General features: G+C 43.5%; 1 protein-coding gene across 2 annotated transcripts in view; it reads left to right on the top strand.

Moving 5' to 3' along the window:
* TRANK1 (tetratricopeptide repeat and ankyrin repeat containing 1) overlaps positions 1–17,433 on the top strand; it is a 90,069-nt gene that overhangs the window by 28,959 nt on the left and 43,677 nt on the right. For both annotated transcript variants that reach the window (XM_078776414.1, XM_078776413.1), the window contains 2 exons: positions 8,126–8,227; positions 8,308–8,431. In XM_078776414.1, the coding sequence (XP_078632540.1) occupies positions 8,126–8,227; positions 8,308–8,431 (226 nt within the window). The remainder of the gene's footprint in view (positions 1–8,125; positions 8,228–8,307; positions 8,432–17,433) is intronic.

The following is a 17,433-nucleotide window of genomic DNA, read 5'->3' as shown; positions in this document are numbered from 1 at the left end:
CACGAAAAAATTCTCTGTACCGTCCTTTTTGGGGAGACAAATGGGAATCAGATGGGACAACTGTCACTTTCATTCCTAATTTTGAGGGCAGTTGTGCATTTGTCTCCTCCACTGTATCCTGTATCCTTTTTATTTTAAGTTCTAGATCCGTTATCCGTTCTTGCTGTTCCCCTTGTCTGGATTCACCATCCCAAAGATGGAATGCAAGCCAGTCTACCGTTAGATTCTGTCTCTTCCTGGCTTTCAATCTTTGTTCCAATCTTTCCAATCGACTTCGCTCAAATGTACCATCTCTTGGAAACTCCTCATCATGTCCCTTTGTCCACAAATACCAATTCTCGACCTGCCTTATAGCTTCGGCACCATAACGGTCGTACATATGATGTGTACAAGTACCTTTTTGTGGAATCTCTGGTTGTCCTTGTGTATTCTTGCAGGCTCCATTTCCCATTCTGCCTTTTATCAAAGTAGCGTTGGATGTGTTGTAGTTTGTTCCTCTAAAGCTTCACTCGTACCTCCAGGAAGGATCTCTCCACCTGTTCAAACGGTGATTTCCAGAGAATCTCTCTCACCTGTGGCTTTTGCACAATCCAATCTCACAGATAAGTATTTGCAGATGAGCCAGAGGGTCAGTATGAAATGGGTGAATCCTCAGGTGTCCGCTCTGTTGAAGGGGAAATCACACAATGGTAACCGCACATATATATCTATATATAAACTCACCACCTTGCTCAATTTTCCAAGGTTGTCTTCACATTGATAATATCTCACAAAGATATTAAAGCTTCTTTCTTGAGACCGCATTTTCATCAATCAAACGATCAATATATTCAATTTAATTTATTCAATTCAATTTATCCAGTTAAATTTATTCAATTAAATTCAATCAATTAGATTCAATCAATCAACAATTCAATCAATTATTCAATTTCAATTAATTCATCAATATTCATCAATAAATCAAATTAATCATTTTGGATGACTCCTTGCATAAGCCCTTTCCCCAATGATGTCAGGACAGGCCCATCCATTGACTGAGATCGAATCTCATCGGTCGTCACCTCTGGTTCATACCTCATGTCAATTGATGAATCACCGTCCTGTCCTAGGGTCATATCTGACATATTTCCCCATTTTGCCTGGTCTCCACAAATTTTCTTTGCAACCACTAAAGGCAACTCATCCTTCATTCGTGAGACAGCCAAAATGGATGGCAGATATTAAAGTTCTTTGGGAAAAATATCTCATCATTTTTCTTTTAATAGTACCCAAATCTCTTGGCAATATAAATTTCGTAAAACTCCTGAAATAAGACTGTAAAATTCCTTCAATCATGCTAAATTTTGAAACTCCATCGCTTGTAATACCCAATTTATCCCATAGGGCTTGAAAGTTCTTCCCCAAGTTCATGCAATCATTCTGCATTTGAACCCTATGATATCATTCATAATAATCATCATGATTTTATAGTCATGGTCCTATCATAATCATCTATTTAAAACGAACATTTCCTTTATCACCACATCTATGTGGTATAATCAACAATAGAATAAAACTGTACATAGCAACAGGCTACCTCATGGCCACTTAGTATACCTATTGACAATAAGTCATAACAATATCGAATAATCATTGAACAATTAAAAATCGCTTCCACTGCTCCAGCCGCAGCATTCGTCATTTTGTCTGCTCATCCGCGTGACCAAAACGAAATAAAGGGAGCTCAACCATTACACAGCGCTTTTAATGGCGCATGCCATAGGAACTCAACGCAATTTCGACTCGGCCAGAAAAACGAGCAAATTTTGCAGGATGTTAACTGGAATTAGCCGTGAAAATATATACAAAATACACAAAAATACACACCCACAAAAATAAACAACAAAACCCAAACAAACCCAAGGTCGACCATCTTACACAGTAAATTACATCATTTCAGCATCGTATTGATTGCTGAAATATTCCAGGGTTTATACACACCTTAAAAGAGGTATGCGTGGTGTTGCCCCCTCCCACTTTTAATTCCTCATTCCTCATTAAATTACTCATTAAATTACTCATTAAATTACTCATTAAATTACTCATTAAATTACTCATTAAATTACTCATTAAATTACTCATTAAATTACTTATGAAATTACTCATTGAATTACTCATTAAATTACTCATTGAATTAACTTACATAGTTTCAGCATTGTATTGATTGCTGAAATATTCCAGGGTTTATACACACCTTAAAAGAGGTATGCGTGGTGTTGCCCCCTCCCACGTTTATTCCAGGGTTTATACATACCTTAAAAGAGGTATGCGTGGTGTTGCCCCCTCCCACTTTTAATTAAATTACATCGTTTCAATTAAAAACATCGCTTCTACTGCTCCAGCCGCAGCATTCGTCACTTTATCTGCTCATCCGCATGACCAAAACGAAATAAAGGGAGCTCAACCATTACACAGCGCTTTTAATGGCGCATGCCATAGGAACTCAACGCAATTTCGACTCGGCCAGAAAAACGAGCAAATTTTGCAGGATGTTAACTGGAATTAGCCGTGAAAATATATACAAAATACACAAAAATACACACCCACACAAATAAACAACATTTATTCCGTTCAACAGAACAAACATTTCCTATATCATGACATGCATGTCTTCAAAATTATATGACCAAGAGAAAAAGTAAAACTAATTAAAACTGCGGGCAGTGATGATCCGGGGACCATACCGCTCCATCCTGATTGGACGAGTGCGTGCTAGAGTCGTTAACAACGACAGTCCAGATCCGATTGTTCAAAATTTCAACTCAATCGATCGAAAAATGAACGCAGGGATGCATTTTAAAGCTGCAGTGGCACTAACTGAGTTGCCACGAATATGGCCACGAAATTGCCAATATGGCCATCACAAAATATTTTCCTTAATCAATTGGCTCATAGCATAACCAATCTGCAAGTATTTCATCCGAAGATGTATCTCTGAGGAATTTTAATTAAATAAGTCATTTATAAATCAACGAGTTAATTTATTAAATGATTAATCAATAAATCAAAATTTTCCTTGACAGCCACATCACTTGGTCAGTGTCATGTCCAAATATCAGCTTCCTTACTCAAAAGGTGCCTGAGTTAATGTAATGTAATTACTGTAATAAGATTACTGCAATTACTGTAATGATTACTGTAATTACTGTAATTACCGGAACTGTAATTACCTCAGGTAATTACTGTAATGTAATTACTGTAATGTAATAAGAAATGTAATTAATTAAATAAGTACTTCATTAATCGCTAATAATTAAATAACTCGTGAATTCTTATCCGATTTACTTAACATTTGAGTGTCCCCAAAACGTTGGAGCAAAACGTTGCAACAACGAAAGTGAAACGTTGTAGCGACGTTGTGGAAACGTCAGCAAAACCCAACATTTGAATGTTCCCAAAACGTTGGAGCAAAACGTTGCAACAACGAAAGTGAAACGCTGTAGCGACATTGTGGAGACGTTTTACAACAACATTATTTCAATGTTGCAGGAAAGTAATGTGAAAAACGTTGAAACAACGTTGTGGAAACATCAGCAAAACCCAACATTTGAATGTTCCCAAAACGTTGGAGCAAAACGTTGCAACAACGAAAGTGAAACGTTGTAGCGACATTGTGGAGACGTTTTACAACAACATTATTTCAATGTTGCAGGAAAGTAATGTGAAAAACGTTGAAACAACGTTGTGGAAACGTCAGCAAAACCCAACATTTGAATGTTCCCAAAACGTTGGAGCAAAACGTTGCAACAACGAAAGTGAAACGTTGTAGCGACATTGTGGAGACGTTTTACAACAACATTATTTCAATGTTGCAGGAAAGTAATGTGAAAAACGTTGAAACAACGTTGTGGAAACGTCAGCAAAACCCAACATTTGAATGTTCCCAAAACGTTGGAGCAAAACGTTGCAACAACGAAAGTGAAACGTTGTAGCGACATTGTGGAGACGTTTTACAACAACATTATTTCAATGTTGCAGGAAAGTAATGTGAAAAACGTTCCCAAAAATGTTCTCTCTCTGTCTGTCTCTCTTTCTGTCTGTCTATGTCTCTCTCACTTTCTGTCTCTCTCTGTCTATCTCTCTCTGTCTGTCTCTCTGTCTCTCTCTATCTGTCTGAATATCATCTTTATCTCTGTCTGTCTCTATGTCTCTCTCTCTTTCTTTCTGTCTCTCTCTCTCTGTCTCTCTCTGTCTATCTCTCTCTGTCTGTCTCTCTCTCACTTTCTGTCTCTCTCTCTCTGTCTCTCTGTCTGTTTGTCTCTCTCTATCTATCTCTCTCTGTCTATCTCTCTCTGTCTGTCTCTCTCTCACTTTCTGTCTCTCTCTGTCTATCTCTCTCTGTCTGTCTGTCTGTCTCTCTCTATCTGTCTGAATATCATCTTTATCTCTGTCTGTCTCTATGTCTCTCTCTCTTTCTTTCTGTCTCTCTCTCTCTGTCTCTCTGTCTGTTTGTCTCTCTCTGTCTATCTCTCTCTCTGTCTGTCTCTCTCTGTCTGTCTATCTCTCTCTCTCTGTCTGTGGTTCTCTCTGTCTGTCTCTCTTTCTGTCTGTCTATGTCTCTCTCTGTCTATCTCTCTCTGTCTGTCTCTCTCTCACTTTCTGTCTCTCTCTGTCTATCTCTCTCTGTCTGTCTGTCTGTCTCTCTCTATCTGTCTGAATATCATCTTTATCTCTGTCTGTCTCTATGTCTCTCTCTCTCTCTTTCTTTCTGTCTCTCTCTTTCTGTCTCTCTCTCTCTGTCTCTCTGTCTGTTTGTCTCTCTCTGTCTATCTCTCTCTGTCTGTCTCTCTCTCACTTTCTGTTTCTCCCTGTCTATCTCTCTCTCTCTGTCTGTCTGTCTGTCTCTCTCTATCTGTCTGAATATCATCTTTATCTCTGTCTGTCTCTATGTCTCTCTCTCTTTCTTTCTGTCTCTCTCTCTCTGTCTCTCTCTGTCTATCTCTCTCTGTCTATCTCTCTCTGTCTGTCTCTCTTTCTGTCTGTCTATGTCTCTCTCTCTTTCTTTCTGTCTCTCTCTGTCTATCTCTCTGTCTGTTTGTCTGTCTCTCTCTATCTGTCTGAATATCATCTTTATCTCCTTCTGAGAAGCCAATCATCAAATGCACCTGTCCGTACATTTTGCCACGCCACCTTTGATATAATCCTGTTGTTGACTTCTTGCTGCGACAGACAATCAGTGACATGGTTCTTTTAACAAATAAATCACCAAAGTGTAAAAGAAACTCACCAGATTGATATACTGAGTTAAGAAAGTAAACCCAAGTCAAGAAAAAAAATATATTCCATATTAAATGCCAAGTCTGTAGTTCAACCAACAACTATTTTGTTCCACATAGGCCAAAAGTCAACAACAATTTCAAAATCCTCAATTTCCATCCGATTTACTTGACATTCGAATGGGATTTAAATATCAAGCACAGGGAGCAGAGGAAAAACACGAAAAAGCAAAACAGCCCTGGCTTTGCTTCCTGGAAGCTTCCTGGAAGCTTCCTGCAAAACGCTTTGCTTCTCGCAAAACGTCCGCCAATGGGAACTAGAGGGAGGGGAGGGAGAAGGAGCGGGAGCAAGAGACAGGTAGCCGAAATGGAAATGAGGGACATTGAGGGACAGTGAGGGAGTGTCGGTATGCAATTTTCATCCAATCGCCATCTTTCACAATAATTCTGGACCGGCATGAGATGGCGTTGTCTGTCATTAATTTATATTGTAATCAAACGAGTTTTAGACATGGCGGGAAAACTTTAAAAAAATTATTTATTTATTTATTTAAAACGGGTGTACACGATTGTACACGTGTACGGACGGACCTTACCGAACCTTACCGAACCGGCAAACAAATCGCCTCATGGTGCACTTCATGAGCCGATTTGCCTGCAGACCAGAGTAAGGCTCTTAACACCCAGCGTATACCGTACGCATCCTCGCAAGCACACGAATAATAGAATCATTTAAAACGTTCCATCCGTGACTTTTACCTCGGACGGTCGTGACAAAAATACGTTTACACTCCTTGGATTACCTATATCGCGGCCAGCCCCACACACACATCCTCCACCATGTTCAGAATTCGTATTTCATAATGGACCATCCCCAAGACGCCATGCTTACCTTGGCGACGTCCACTCGAAACCCAGCGGTGCCTCCAGATTGTCGTGGAAGTGTAGTGAGACTCAAGACTCCAATGATGTCACAGGTTTACAAAAGATCACAACTTTATTAACTGGTTGTTCACTTCATTCCAATACTAATGACTACCGTTAACTCAATGGACCAGATAACTCTTATCCGCATAGTCCCTTTTTCTCAGCCGATATTCCTCCGCAACGCCGTACTCGTTCATCCCATCGGGCAGGACTTCTGATGGCAAGTGGTCCTTGACTCCAAGTCTCTTCTGTTTATATGGGCAAGCTTCAGTTAATCCTCTGTGCGCTGAAATCGTAATCCCTTCTCCGCTGCTTCTAATCCGTTCTCCGCAAACGTTACTCGGTCGCCTCACTGGCACCAGCTCGCTCCCCTCCTGCTGCGAGTTCCATTTACCAAACAATAGGGGGGTGCTCCAGCCTGGGGCTGTGACCAGGTGGACAAGAGATTACCATGTTCGTGCACATTCCTGACACTCATTTACGAAATCGTCTATCTGCTTCGTTACTAGTCCCAATCAATGAGTTACATTTCCACAACAGGAAGAGGAGATGAGAGAAACCCATTCAGGGCCACACGTTGACTACGACCAGAGAGGAAGTCCGCCAGCCATGCGTGGAGATTTCCATGTATACCAAAGGAGGAGAGTTTGGTGAGCAGAGCAGGGTGCCAGACCGTATCGAAGGCACGTGAAATGTCAAGGGAGACGGCTCTAATTTCCTGTTTGGCGTTGAGGACCTCCACTCATTGTTGAGGAAGCAGAAGCAGCATGTCCAGAGTAGAGTGACCAGGTCTGAAACCAAATTGATGATCAGAGATCAAGCCATTGGAGAAGAGGAAAGATTTCATATCTGAAGCAATGATGGATTCCATGACTTTGCTGATAATTGGGAGAAGGCTGATTGGTCTGTAGTTGCTAGGGTCTGTTTTTGCACCTTTTTTGTGCAAAGCGGTGATGTTGGCTGATTTCCAAGCAGATGGCAGATGACCTTGAGCAAAAGAGGGTGAAGAGAACAGAAAGAGGGAGTGAAAGAGCCGAAGAACATGATTTTAGGACCCGTGGGCTGATGCCGTCAGGACCAGTTGCAGAATCAGTCGAGGGTTGACAGAAACTTTTCCACCTTGTCAGGAGGAAAGGACACAGTGTCCAGGAGCAGCTGGGTACGACTGGGTACGACTGGGTATGGTGGGTACAGAGAGGGATGGGTTTGGGACACAAGATTTAGAGGCAAACACAGAGTTGAGGCATTCAGCTTTTTCACGTGCGGAGTCGGCCGTAAAGCCGTTTGAGGTGAGGGAGGGGATGGAGGGGGAACAAACACCAGAAACAGATTTGACCAGACGCCACCAGGATTTGGAAGAGGGAGACAGATAAGAGAGTTCGGTCTTGAGAACGGTGAGATATTGTTTCCTGGCTCTCCTGAGGGTGGACACACACTTGTTTCCGGCTTTGTGAAAGGAAAAGAGATTTCCTTCCGTTGGATTTGCTTGTTTAGTTTTTTAGTTTTTTATTATTATTATTTATTTTGTTTAGTTTTTTATTATTATTATTTATTTTAGTAGTGGTATTTTGTATTATAACAATGTATACCACCTATAGAGGCCATTTTCACCCGCAGAGCAGGGTTGGCTTTTTTGAGCACCGTGGTCCCCTTTTTTGAAGCAATGTTTTATGGCCGGATGCCCTTCCTCCCGCCAGCCCCGTCATAGTCGCCTCTTGCGACAAACAGGGAATTACCAGTTAACTGGTACTCAATTTGCCGACCTCGGAAGGATGACAGGCTGAGTCAACCCCCCTGGCGTTAATTCAATGATCAGCCGGGATTCAAACCCAGGATCCGAGGATCCCAAGCTGGCATCCTAACCGCTAAGCCAACACCAGGATAACAATGTATATTGTAATAAATATATTTTAATCATCATCAAACTCCCACCACCACCCCAGGCATTGTACATTCTTGTGTGCACACCTGATTCATTCAGCAACTGTCGGTGCCTTCCATTGAAACTCAAATTGCCCCTAGTTTCTTTGGAAAAACTGTTCAAGGTAAGTCACATTTGCATATTTGCTTGAGCAAATGTTGATTTTTTTTTGCCAATGCCAACCTTTATTTTGCTTTTCTTCAGGCTGGCAAACCACAGGATTTATGGATACATACTCTGTCCTGTGCTTTGATTTTTTTTGGAGCTAAAGTGAGCACAATCGGACCATTTCCTGCCCATACAGTTCTGCCATTTGCGATCAAGACGAGTAAGTTTTTGTCTTTTATTCATTGTTGCATCTCTCTGTTTGTTCAAAAGTCAGTGGGGGTACATAGTGCAAATCTTGGTTGGCTGTTTTTTTTTTTTTTTTTTTTTTTTTTTTTTTTTTTTTGATCTCCTCTGAATAATTTCTCTCAAACGTCCTAACCTGTGTTTGATTATACAGCATTGTACATATTGTTACGGTTTCGGGGGTTTGAGGTTCGCCACTAAGGGAGCTCTCAAGTTCGCCCCGACCTTCGACACCTGGAGGCCACTAGACTTGGAACTACCGGCCTGGCAGGGTTACGTTCAGCTGTTCCACGATACTTTTCCGTTAGCACGACAACCTAACGAGGGGACACACCCTCAATAACCACCTGTCCATTAAGTATGGCCGAGCAAACCGTGAAAGGTTATTGGCTAAAACCGGAAGCCATTCACAAGTGGACAACTTCCCGTCTAGCCACACTTATACCTTTCTCAGACCAAAACGGGAAATGACATCAATGAGTTGGTTGGAAATACTTCAAAAAATTAACAAGCACATTTATTTACACTCACAAACACAGAATCATTTATTCACAATCACAGGTAACGAAGCATTTATTTATATTTTTAATTTTTTTATTATTTTTATTTTACCCTAATTTTAGCTCTTACACGAGCCTCAACGTTGTATAAATAAATAAAAACTTGCAAGCAAAGAATCACATATAAAAGATACAAAAGAAAGTGTCTATCTTAATGCTTATGCAACATTAATCACGATGTACACACAGGACATGATGCGTCATTCAACCGGGGAATGGGAGGGGAAGGAAGGAGGGACGGAAGGAGGATTATGATGAGGCATAGGAAGTTTTGGAGTTTGGAGTGGCCCCTGGCACATCAGATGCAGACAATGTGGGCCTGCATGGGTCACAATATGAATAGGGGCAAAGGAATATGTGCAAGGAGAGCAGAGATACGCTAGTTTGACAGACGTTAGTAGTTGAGAGCCACCAGGTTTAGTTTAGTTGAATTTTTTTATTTTTTTTGTATACAGAATCGAGACTCGTGTAAGAGCTAGAATTCGCGAGCTGCGGGAACCGTAAGCCCTTGCTCTAGAGATATGTGAAGGTACCTTTCTGATCTGACCGGGTTGAGCGGGCATGTAACCTCCCGCATCAGACATGGTTGGTTCAGGCAGCAACACGCACTAGGATTAGGTTCCACTTAGAGCAGCTCTTTCTCCTCCCAGCTGCTCTCTTTCTCCTCCCAGCGGCTCTGGGCTCTTTCCTCTAAATGGTGCTGAGCTCTCTGCTGGCGCACACTCGCCTCGTATTTGGTCAAGCGCAGGCGTTGTGGCCTGGTGTTTTCCCCAATCACTTGCAGCATCTTCTGAATGCTGTTTCGTGATGTTGTTTGAAAATACACCAAAAACCTCGCCGTCCGTGGGGATTCCGTTCCTGTAAAACTTCACAAATGGCGAAATCACAAACGGCGAACAGCTTTTAGCATGTTGGTCAATGAGATACGTTTCAGCCTCACAAAATTTAAGTCCAAAAATCATTTATAAATTTAAAAAAATACAAGACATTTAAATATAAAAACAAGAATAATTGAGTAAAACAAGATCAAATAAGTAACATTTACCATGAATTTGAAAATGAGCCTTTGTATATGTAGCATGCAGAAAAGCTCATTTGTTACGGTTTGTGGTGTCAAGACACTCAAGTGTCAAGACAGTCAGGTCTGGCGGTATAAATCGGCATTCGTAGTCGCTTGCCAACCCAACCGGCCGTGGACTTATCCGCGGTGCAGCAGCCTACAGGGCCGGAGTTTGGGAAGTCTGAGAAGTCCCCCCTCGTGGTGAACCCCTCATCCGTAACGATCTATTTGTTTAATACTATATATCGTTGCTATACAACATATCATTTTTTTGCCCCATGTCTCAATGGTGAAATATCACTTAAAAAGTTAATTGTATCCAGATCCGGATTTGGATCTTCTTGGAAATCGAATCAATTTGTCCTTGTAACACACCCAACCTCTCCACCAACCAAGTTTTGTCCGAATCCGTTCACAACGTTTTGAGACATGCTCACAGATAACAGATGGGTTTAAATAATATCCTCCGTCCACCTTTGGTGGTGGAGGTGATTATGATGAATCATGGTTAAAAGATGGTTGCGGTTATCATTTTGCTAACCCGCATTCATCCATGGGCAGCTACAGGCTTCATCCCCCGCAGTGGCCTGACCCGACTATGGGTTGTGCACATCGCCTGTCACTGCACGAGAAAGGCGTAGGCTTTGCTGGTTTACCGCTCCTAATGGGATGCCAATTCGTCCTGTTTGTCCCGCCCGTATCTTGCGTTGGAGGGTGGCGAGCAATGGCCGAATCGGATTCGACAGACAGCTTTCCAAGCTCGTACTGCTATGTGTCCGACCCGAGCTCCCTGCAACCATTTGGTATCTCGCTTTCCTCGCATGCCTGATGCTCTTGGTGATCGAATGACAACGTAGCAAAGCACGGCCAACATTCTGATTATTTTGGCAGATGCTGTGAAGCGCTGGCGATTAGCTCTAGAAACCATGCCAGGATGTTTCGTGAGTCCAGGGAAAACTCACCAAGTGGTGTTTGGCGGGGTAGATCCCAACGTGTCCGTGCTCTGCCTTTTGGCTCGACTCTGGACCCGCAAGTCCCAGGCTGTTGTCTGGGCTAGGCTTGTTCATACAGAGAGAGAGGGAGGGAGTTCCCTGCCACATTTTCTTGTCTTGCAGGAGTGGGGTGGGGGATCGGCCCAACTCCACCTTGCTGTGTCACTGGGAGTTATCCCGTTTGTACCTTGTGGTAGAAACGGGATTACTTTCCCAGAATTATGGACAGAGTAATTATCCCAGAATTTGTGTATTGGTTCACGAGTTATCAAGTGACCACAATATTCGTCGTGTGTGTGTGTCTGTCTGTCCGCAGCATAACTACCCGATGATATCATCTGATCTTGATGAAACTTGTAGTCAGGTTCACTATGTAATTTCGTTGGAATTTTTGGGGGATTTGGAAAACTATATATTTTTTGAAACTATATTGTATAAAATAAAAAAAAACTGTATTGTATAGTCAGTCAGAAAACCAATGTTGCTATTTGCACAGACTCCTGTATGGCGGCCATCTTGGATTTTCAAAATTGCCGCCGTAGAACTAATTTTTCTCAATATCTCAGCTTCTAAATAACATAGAGCTTTGATTCTAACGGCTAAACATACATTTTCAAGGGCCCCGAATCCAATGGTAACAAGTTCGATAAGCTAGACATGACCATAGAGCTCCTAAGTGGCGGCCATCTTGGATCTTTCAAACTGGCCGCCGTAAAACTGATGTAACTCACCTTCTAAAGAGCACAGAGCTTTGATTCATCATTGAGTAAAGTCATCATCATCCTCATCATCGCTTTCGTTCATCACATCTTGAGAGTCCTCATCATTTTGGCACTGGATGTCACACTGACAAAGGTCTGTACAAGCCAAGTTTTGTTTATTCTGCAGGAACATCTAGATGAAGAACAGTCTGTTTTGCACTGACGTCTGACATCTAACCATTTGAATGATGGCCTTGGGGGCTGGAGGCTCCTCAGTTGTGGTTGGTTTCACTTGTCCACCCGTGTCTTTGTAAAAGCCGTTTTGCAGGGGATTCAGCTGAGGATCCTGTTGAGCAATGCTTGCCTGACCCCACACTCTGGCTGGATATGGACTCTAAGGATGTGCTGCTTGAGAGCTCCAAGAGTAGGAGGAAGGCTGTCACCTCCTTTTCCTCCCAGAAAAGGCTCCCCTTTTCAGGAATGGTGGCACGTACAGACCTTCAAACTGCCTGGTGTTTTCTACGACAGCATTTGCAAGAGCAGTTTCCATGAGGAGGGCGCGGACAATCGAAACACAGTAGCCATGTGCATTGAGAAGTCCCATCAGCTTTTTGTTGCGTGTGTCATGATGGACAGTCAGAGCCAATCCCAGGACTTGGGGGTTTTCTCTTGAATGGGGTGGCCTGAATGTTGCAGATTCGCTGCTTGGTTTGTACTTCACCTGTCTGTTGGATTTGAATCCATACATGATGTTCTGACTCACAGTGAGTGTTGATCTGTCAACAACACTGGTCCTCTTCTCATTTTCCAGCTTGTCGACAGGCCCTACCATTACCCAGCGGATCATGGTGTATAGTTCAGCCGGAACATCGTTGATATCGCTGGACACCTGTATGATATTTGCTTCCTGGTCCTTCTTAATGAATTCTGCGATGCTCTTCCGTATCACTTGTGCTGCTTTGTAGATTGTCTTCATGTTGTTCTCGTCATCGCCATCACTTGTGATTGCAGAATGAACCATGCTTTCCTCACATGCATCTGGACAGTAGAGGATGGCCGATTTTCTTCGGTCTTTTTGGAGAACAGATGTCACGTTTGGCAACTCAGTGACGATTCTTTCTTTCAGCCACTTTCTATTGAATGTAGGTACATGCTTTTCCAAGTGTTCTGCGCCAATCATATTGACATAAGTGGTTTCAATGTCATCCATGGAGAGATAAGCTTGGTTTTGTGTTTTGACATCTATCAGGTTGATCATCTCAATCAGACTTGCCCGTTGCAGCAATAGTTCTTTGTCTGCGCTGCTTCTGTTTGCGCTAAGTCTGTCTGGTACTACATGGAACACATGTCTTCTCCAACAAGATTTGTGGTACCGAAGGTCAATTGCGTGTGCATCACCTGGTGAGATACATGTGTTGAATCGTGTTTTCAATAATGCATCTTGGGACTTCTCTACAGCCTCTCTAAGCTCTTGAACAGCATTTTCAGTCCTAACCTGGTAGAGTAGTTGGCCATCATCATTTTGGCAGAAGAAACACTGCTCTTTATCCAGTGGCACTGTACACGAGCGTGTGAACAGAGATGTTGCATCAGATGTTGATGAGCCTGGCTCGTCCATTTCTGTGCTTCCTCTCTTCTGTCCGCGTTTTTTTGCAGTATAGTGTCCAGTTGTTACTGCATGCGCATGGCGGTCTCTGGCACGTTGTATCTCGCTCTTGTTAGTTGCACTGGAGTAACAAGTGCGATGCCAAACTGCCTTCTCTGTAGAGAGTGTTTCTTTTGTGCTGTTTTGGAGTCGTTTATGGACTTGAACGTAGATGCCATCATGCAAACTGGCCCTTTCTTCTATTGTCTTCAATAAATGTTGGTAGGAATCTATTCTGGGGTTTAACACCAAGGATCCTTTCTTGACATCATCAGCCTTGCATAAAATGCACTGCTTACAGTTCGTGGACTCCTGGGCTTGCCCCGCCCCTTCACCATCTTGTTGCATCTCACTCATAATGTGACATGCAGAACCTGCAAAGACAGCAAAGCAAAGGGAACCGTCACCGATATATACAACCACCACCACAGACATATTGATGTATAATAGGCTACAAATACACTACCACCATCACCACAATATCAGGTATATTGCTCAGTATATAAATAATACAAAAACACACGCTGTAAACTAATTATTTTCCTCAGCTGTACCCTGGGGATCAAACTTATTACTTTAGTAGCTTGTCCACCCGTAAACAGATTTTAAGTTCTCATGAACATTAGGAGTATCTGTGTGTTATTTGGCCGTATGCCACAAAGGCCCACAAAGGGCTAAACACTCGCAGTAGAATAGTATTTCTCATTACAGTCAACACAGTCAGGTTCAGCATGTCCAGATTTTAGATTTCGTTGGATTGTTTTTGGGATTTAGAAAAATCAAAGCTCCGTCTTATTTAGAAGATGAGATCCTGAGAAACATCAATTTTACGGCGGCCAGTTTGAAAAATCCAAGATGGCCGCCACATAGGAGCTCTATGGTCATGTCTAGCTTATCGAACTTGTTACCATTGGATTCGGGGCCCTTGAAAATGTATGTTTTGCCGTTGGAATCAAAGCTCTATGTTATTTAGAAGCTGAGATATTGAGAAAAATTAGTTCTACGGCGGCAATTTTGAAAATCCAAGATGGCCGCCATACAGGAGTCTGTGCAAATAGCAACATTGGTTTTCTGACTGACTATACAATATAGTTTCCAAAAATATATAGTTTTCCAAATCCCCCAAAAAATCCAACGAAACTTTAAATCTGGACATACTGAACCTGACTATTGGGTGGGAGGTTGATATCATGATCTAGTTGTGTCCTGCCTTCGAGTGGGTGTATTGCGCCCATTGTGCACGGAGCCACGCCCGAAAATGATGTCTTTTTAGGGGGTAATCAAGTTCAAGCTACATCTTCTCCGAGGGGTTTGGTGGAATCTGACAGCGGTTTCGATGTTTGGTTCGGCGAATGTCATGTGTCTAGCCCCACGGAGCTCGATTTTTAAAAAAAAAAAAAAAAAAAAAAATTTTTTTGTGTTCATTTCATTTTTCACCGAATTTTCGGTATTGTGCAGCTAACTAACCTCATAACTGATTATACATTATTTTCTATCTCATTTCAAGGTCAGTAACCTTCGTTTTGACATTTGTTACGTGGTCCTCCCGGTGACTACCTGGTCTCGGTGACCCCCGGACCGTGAGAGGAACTCCGCCAGAAAGATCTATTATTTATACGCTTTCGTAACGCAATCAATATGAATTCCAGTCAATAAGAAACCCCACACCAAGGATCCGGAATAATCAATAATATATTCCCCGAGCAATCAACAATCAACACCCTCAACAATCAACAATCAACAATTAATCACCAATATTATTAAGATGGCCATCTTATATATGTGTGTCCCCTTTCCCCACTCCCGACCCCTTGGGTACTCACGACCCCTTTGGTCTCTGTCCCTCACAATGTCTCTGGGCCCCTCCTGACCAAGATGATGGTTGGCTTCTCCGCACACGGGCGGTTGAACGAACCCCGGGCGGACGTGCTCCAAACGTGTACGTCGCGCACCGGGGACAGCTGCTGCAGCGCACACCTCCTTGCCAAGCAACGGGGCAAAACCAAGCACGGCTTGCAACACGCGCGAGGCCCAAGGTGCGACCCGTACGCGTCCTTGTAGACGGTGCGGCGAACTGTGCCGGACGCTGGGTTCCGTGCACGAACCCATGGCAACTTGACGTGTCAAGGGGTAAGTACCCCGCGCAGGTAACTCCTTTTGTCAGACGGGCTTTCAAACGCCGTGTCCTCCACACTGCTCAATATCGATACCAACTCTCGTCGGAGCTCGGCGAGAAGAGGAAGAAGATTGTCGCTTCTCCAGGACCTCGTGTCTTTTCTTCTCCCGTTTCCGGTCTCCTTTTTCCCAGAAGGGCTCCTGCCCCTTTAATCACAACAACCGTTACTCGACTACACATTGATAAGCAAAGACCTGAATAGTAATTCACATAAATCCACATAAATCCGTAACACTCCCCCCCTTCAAGAAAGAAAGTTTGAACCCAGCGAAGACTTTCTTTGCCGGCCAACTTGGATAAACAAACCAGATAACTCACCCCCCCCCCCCCCCCCCCAAATCATCAGTTCCCCCCGGGCACAGTCATCACTTAAAAATAAAGCAACAAAATTTCACACAATCCCCTAGATTAATTCCCTCTGGACCAAGCGTCAACCACTTCTAGTTTCTCTTGAATGACGGTTAAGAGGTGGTGACCAAAGCCCCCAAATTTAAACCTCTCTATAGCACTTTTTCGGGAGGCCCAGCGGAGTATTCCCTACATGGACGCCTTAAGGAATGTGGAGTTCACAGTTAGTCCGGGGAGGAAAGTTCATTACATGGACGCCTTTAAGAACGTGGAGTTCACGGTTAGTCCGTGCAGGAAAGTTCACTACCTGGACGCCTTTAAGAACGTGGCGTTCACGGTTAGTCCGTGTAGGAGCCCCGGCTCGGCGGCTCCACCGTATATAGGGCTTCAACTTCTCCAGACTCCTAACAGTTACGGTGGGACCCCTTGTCCCAGCCGTTACCTGACTGGCGGTCTCCTTCTCGGCCAGTGCTCTGACCTTCATTCTTTCGGGAGGTGCCGTAACTCTGGGAGCCTCCATAGTAATATCGGCTGCTGCCCACACCAAAACTACCGCCAAGTGGTCCTCTTCTGTAGACCTCTCGACGCCTACGAAATGCCTTCCTTACTGTTATGGTCCGACCTTCCAAATCCTTACCATTCCAATTCTTCTCTGCCTCCCTGGCGTCTCTTGTGCTTGCAAACGTGACAAAGCCGAACCCTCTTGACCGTTGCGTTTCCCTGTCTTTTACCACCCGCACTTCCACCAGCGGCCCATATCTGTTGAAGACAGAGGTCAGAACTTCTTCCTCTGTGTTGAAGTTCAGTCCCCCTACAAATAACTTGGAACTTTTGTCGCCATCCCGAGCTGGTGTGGTGTTATTTTCCCTGCTGTGCTCTTTACCAACCCTCGGGTTACCATAAATTTGCCCCCCGGCCAAATCATTCCCGATAATCACAGATACTCCCTCTACAGGAAGCGTGGCTTGTAAACCGACGGTGACCGGTCCTGACACCAAATCGGATTCCAAATGGATGACATGAAGTGGGGCACTAACACAGCCACCGATCCCTTGTAACCGAACACTATCACCAGTTGCGGTACTCTTTTACAATGGCAAAATGCCTTCAAGCATTAAGGATTGATGGGCTCCTATGTCCCTCAAAACCCTAACCGGTCTTGGGTTAGTCAAGTCTCCCTTGAGTGAGACCAACCCCTCATAAATAAATGGTTGGTAACTCTTCTGTGGGCGATTTCTTACGCTTGCCATCGCATTCGGAGTGGTAATAGTCGGACTCCGCTCTGGGTTTTCCCTTTTCATGAGGTAACAACTGGACATCAAGTGTCCAGGTTTCTTGCAAAAAGCGCAAGTAGGCCCGGAGGAAAAACTCGTGGTCTGCCTCGGGCCCCCTGAAAAATAAGTTTGTCTTGGGCCCATAGCCCCCTGATTTCGAACAGTTCGGGTATCAGCGTTGTCCCCATATTCATCTCGAGGCCGCCGCCATGTATTGTCGTTC

The sequence above is a fragment of the Myxine glutinosa genome, chromosome 4 (assembly GCF_964187855.1).
Source record: "Myxine glutinosa chromosome 4, kmMyxGlut1.1, whole genome shotgun sequence".
Lineage (NCBI taxonomy): Eukaryota > Metazoa > Chordata > Myxini > Myxiniformes > Myxinidae > Myxine > Myxine glutinosa.
Note: the sequence above shows the minus strand (reverse complement) of the source record. Positions and strands in the feature narration are given on the sequence as shown.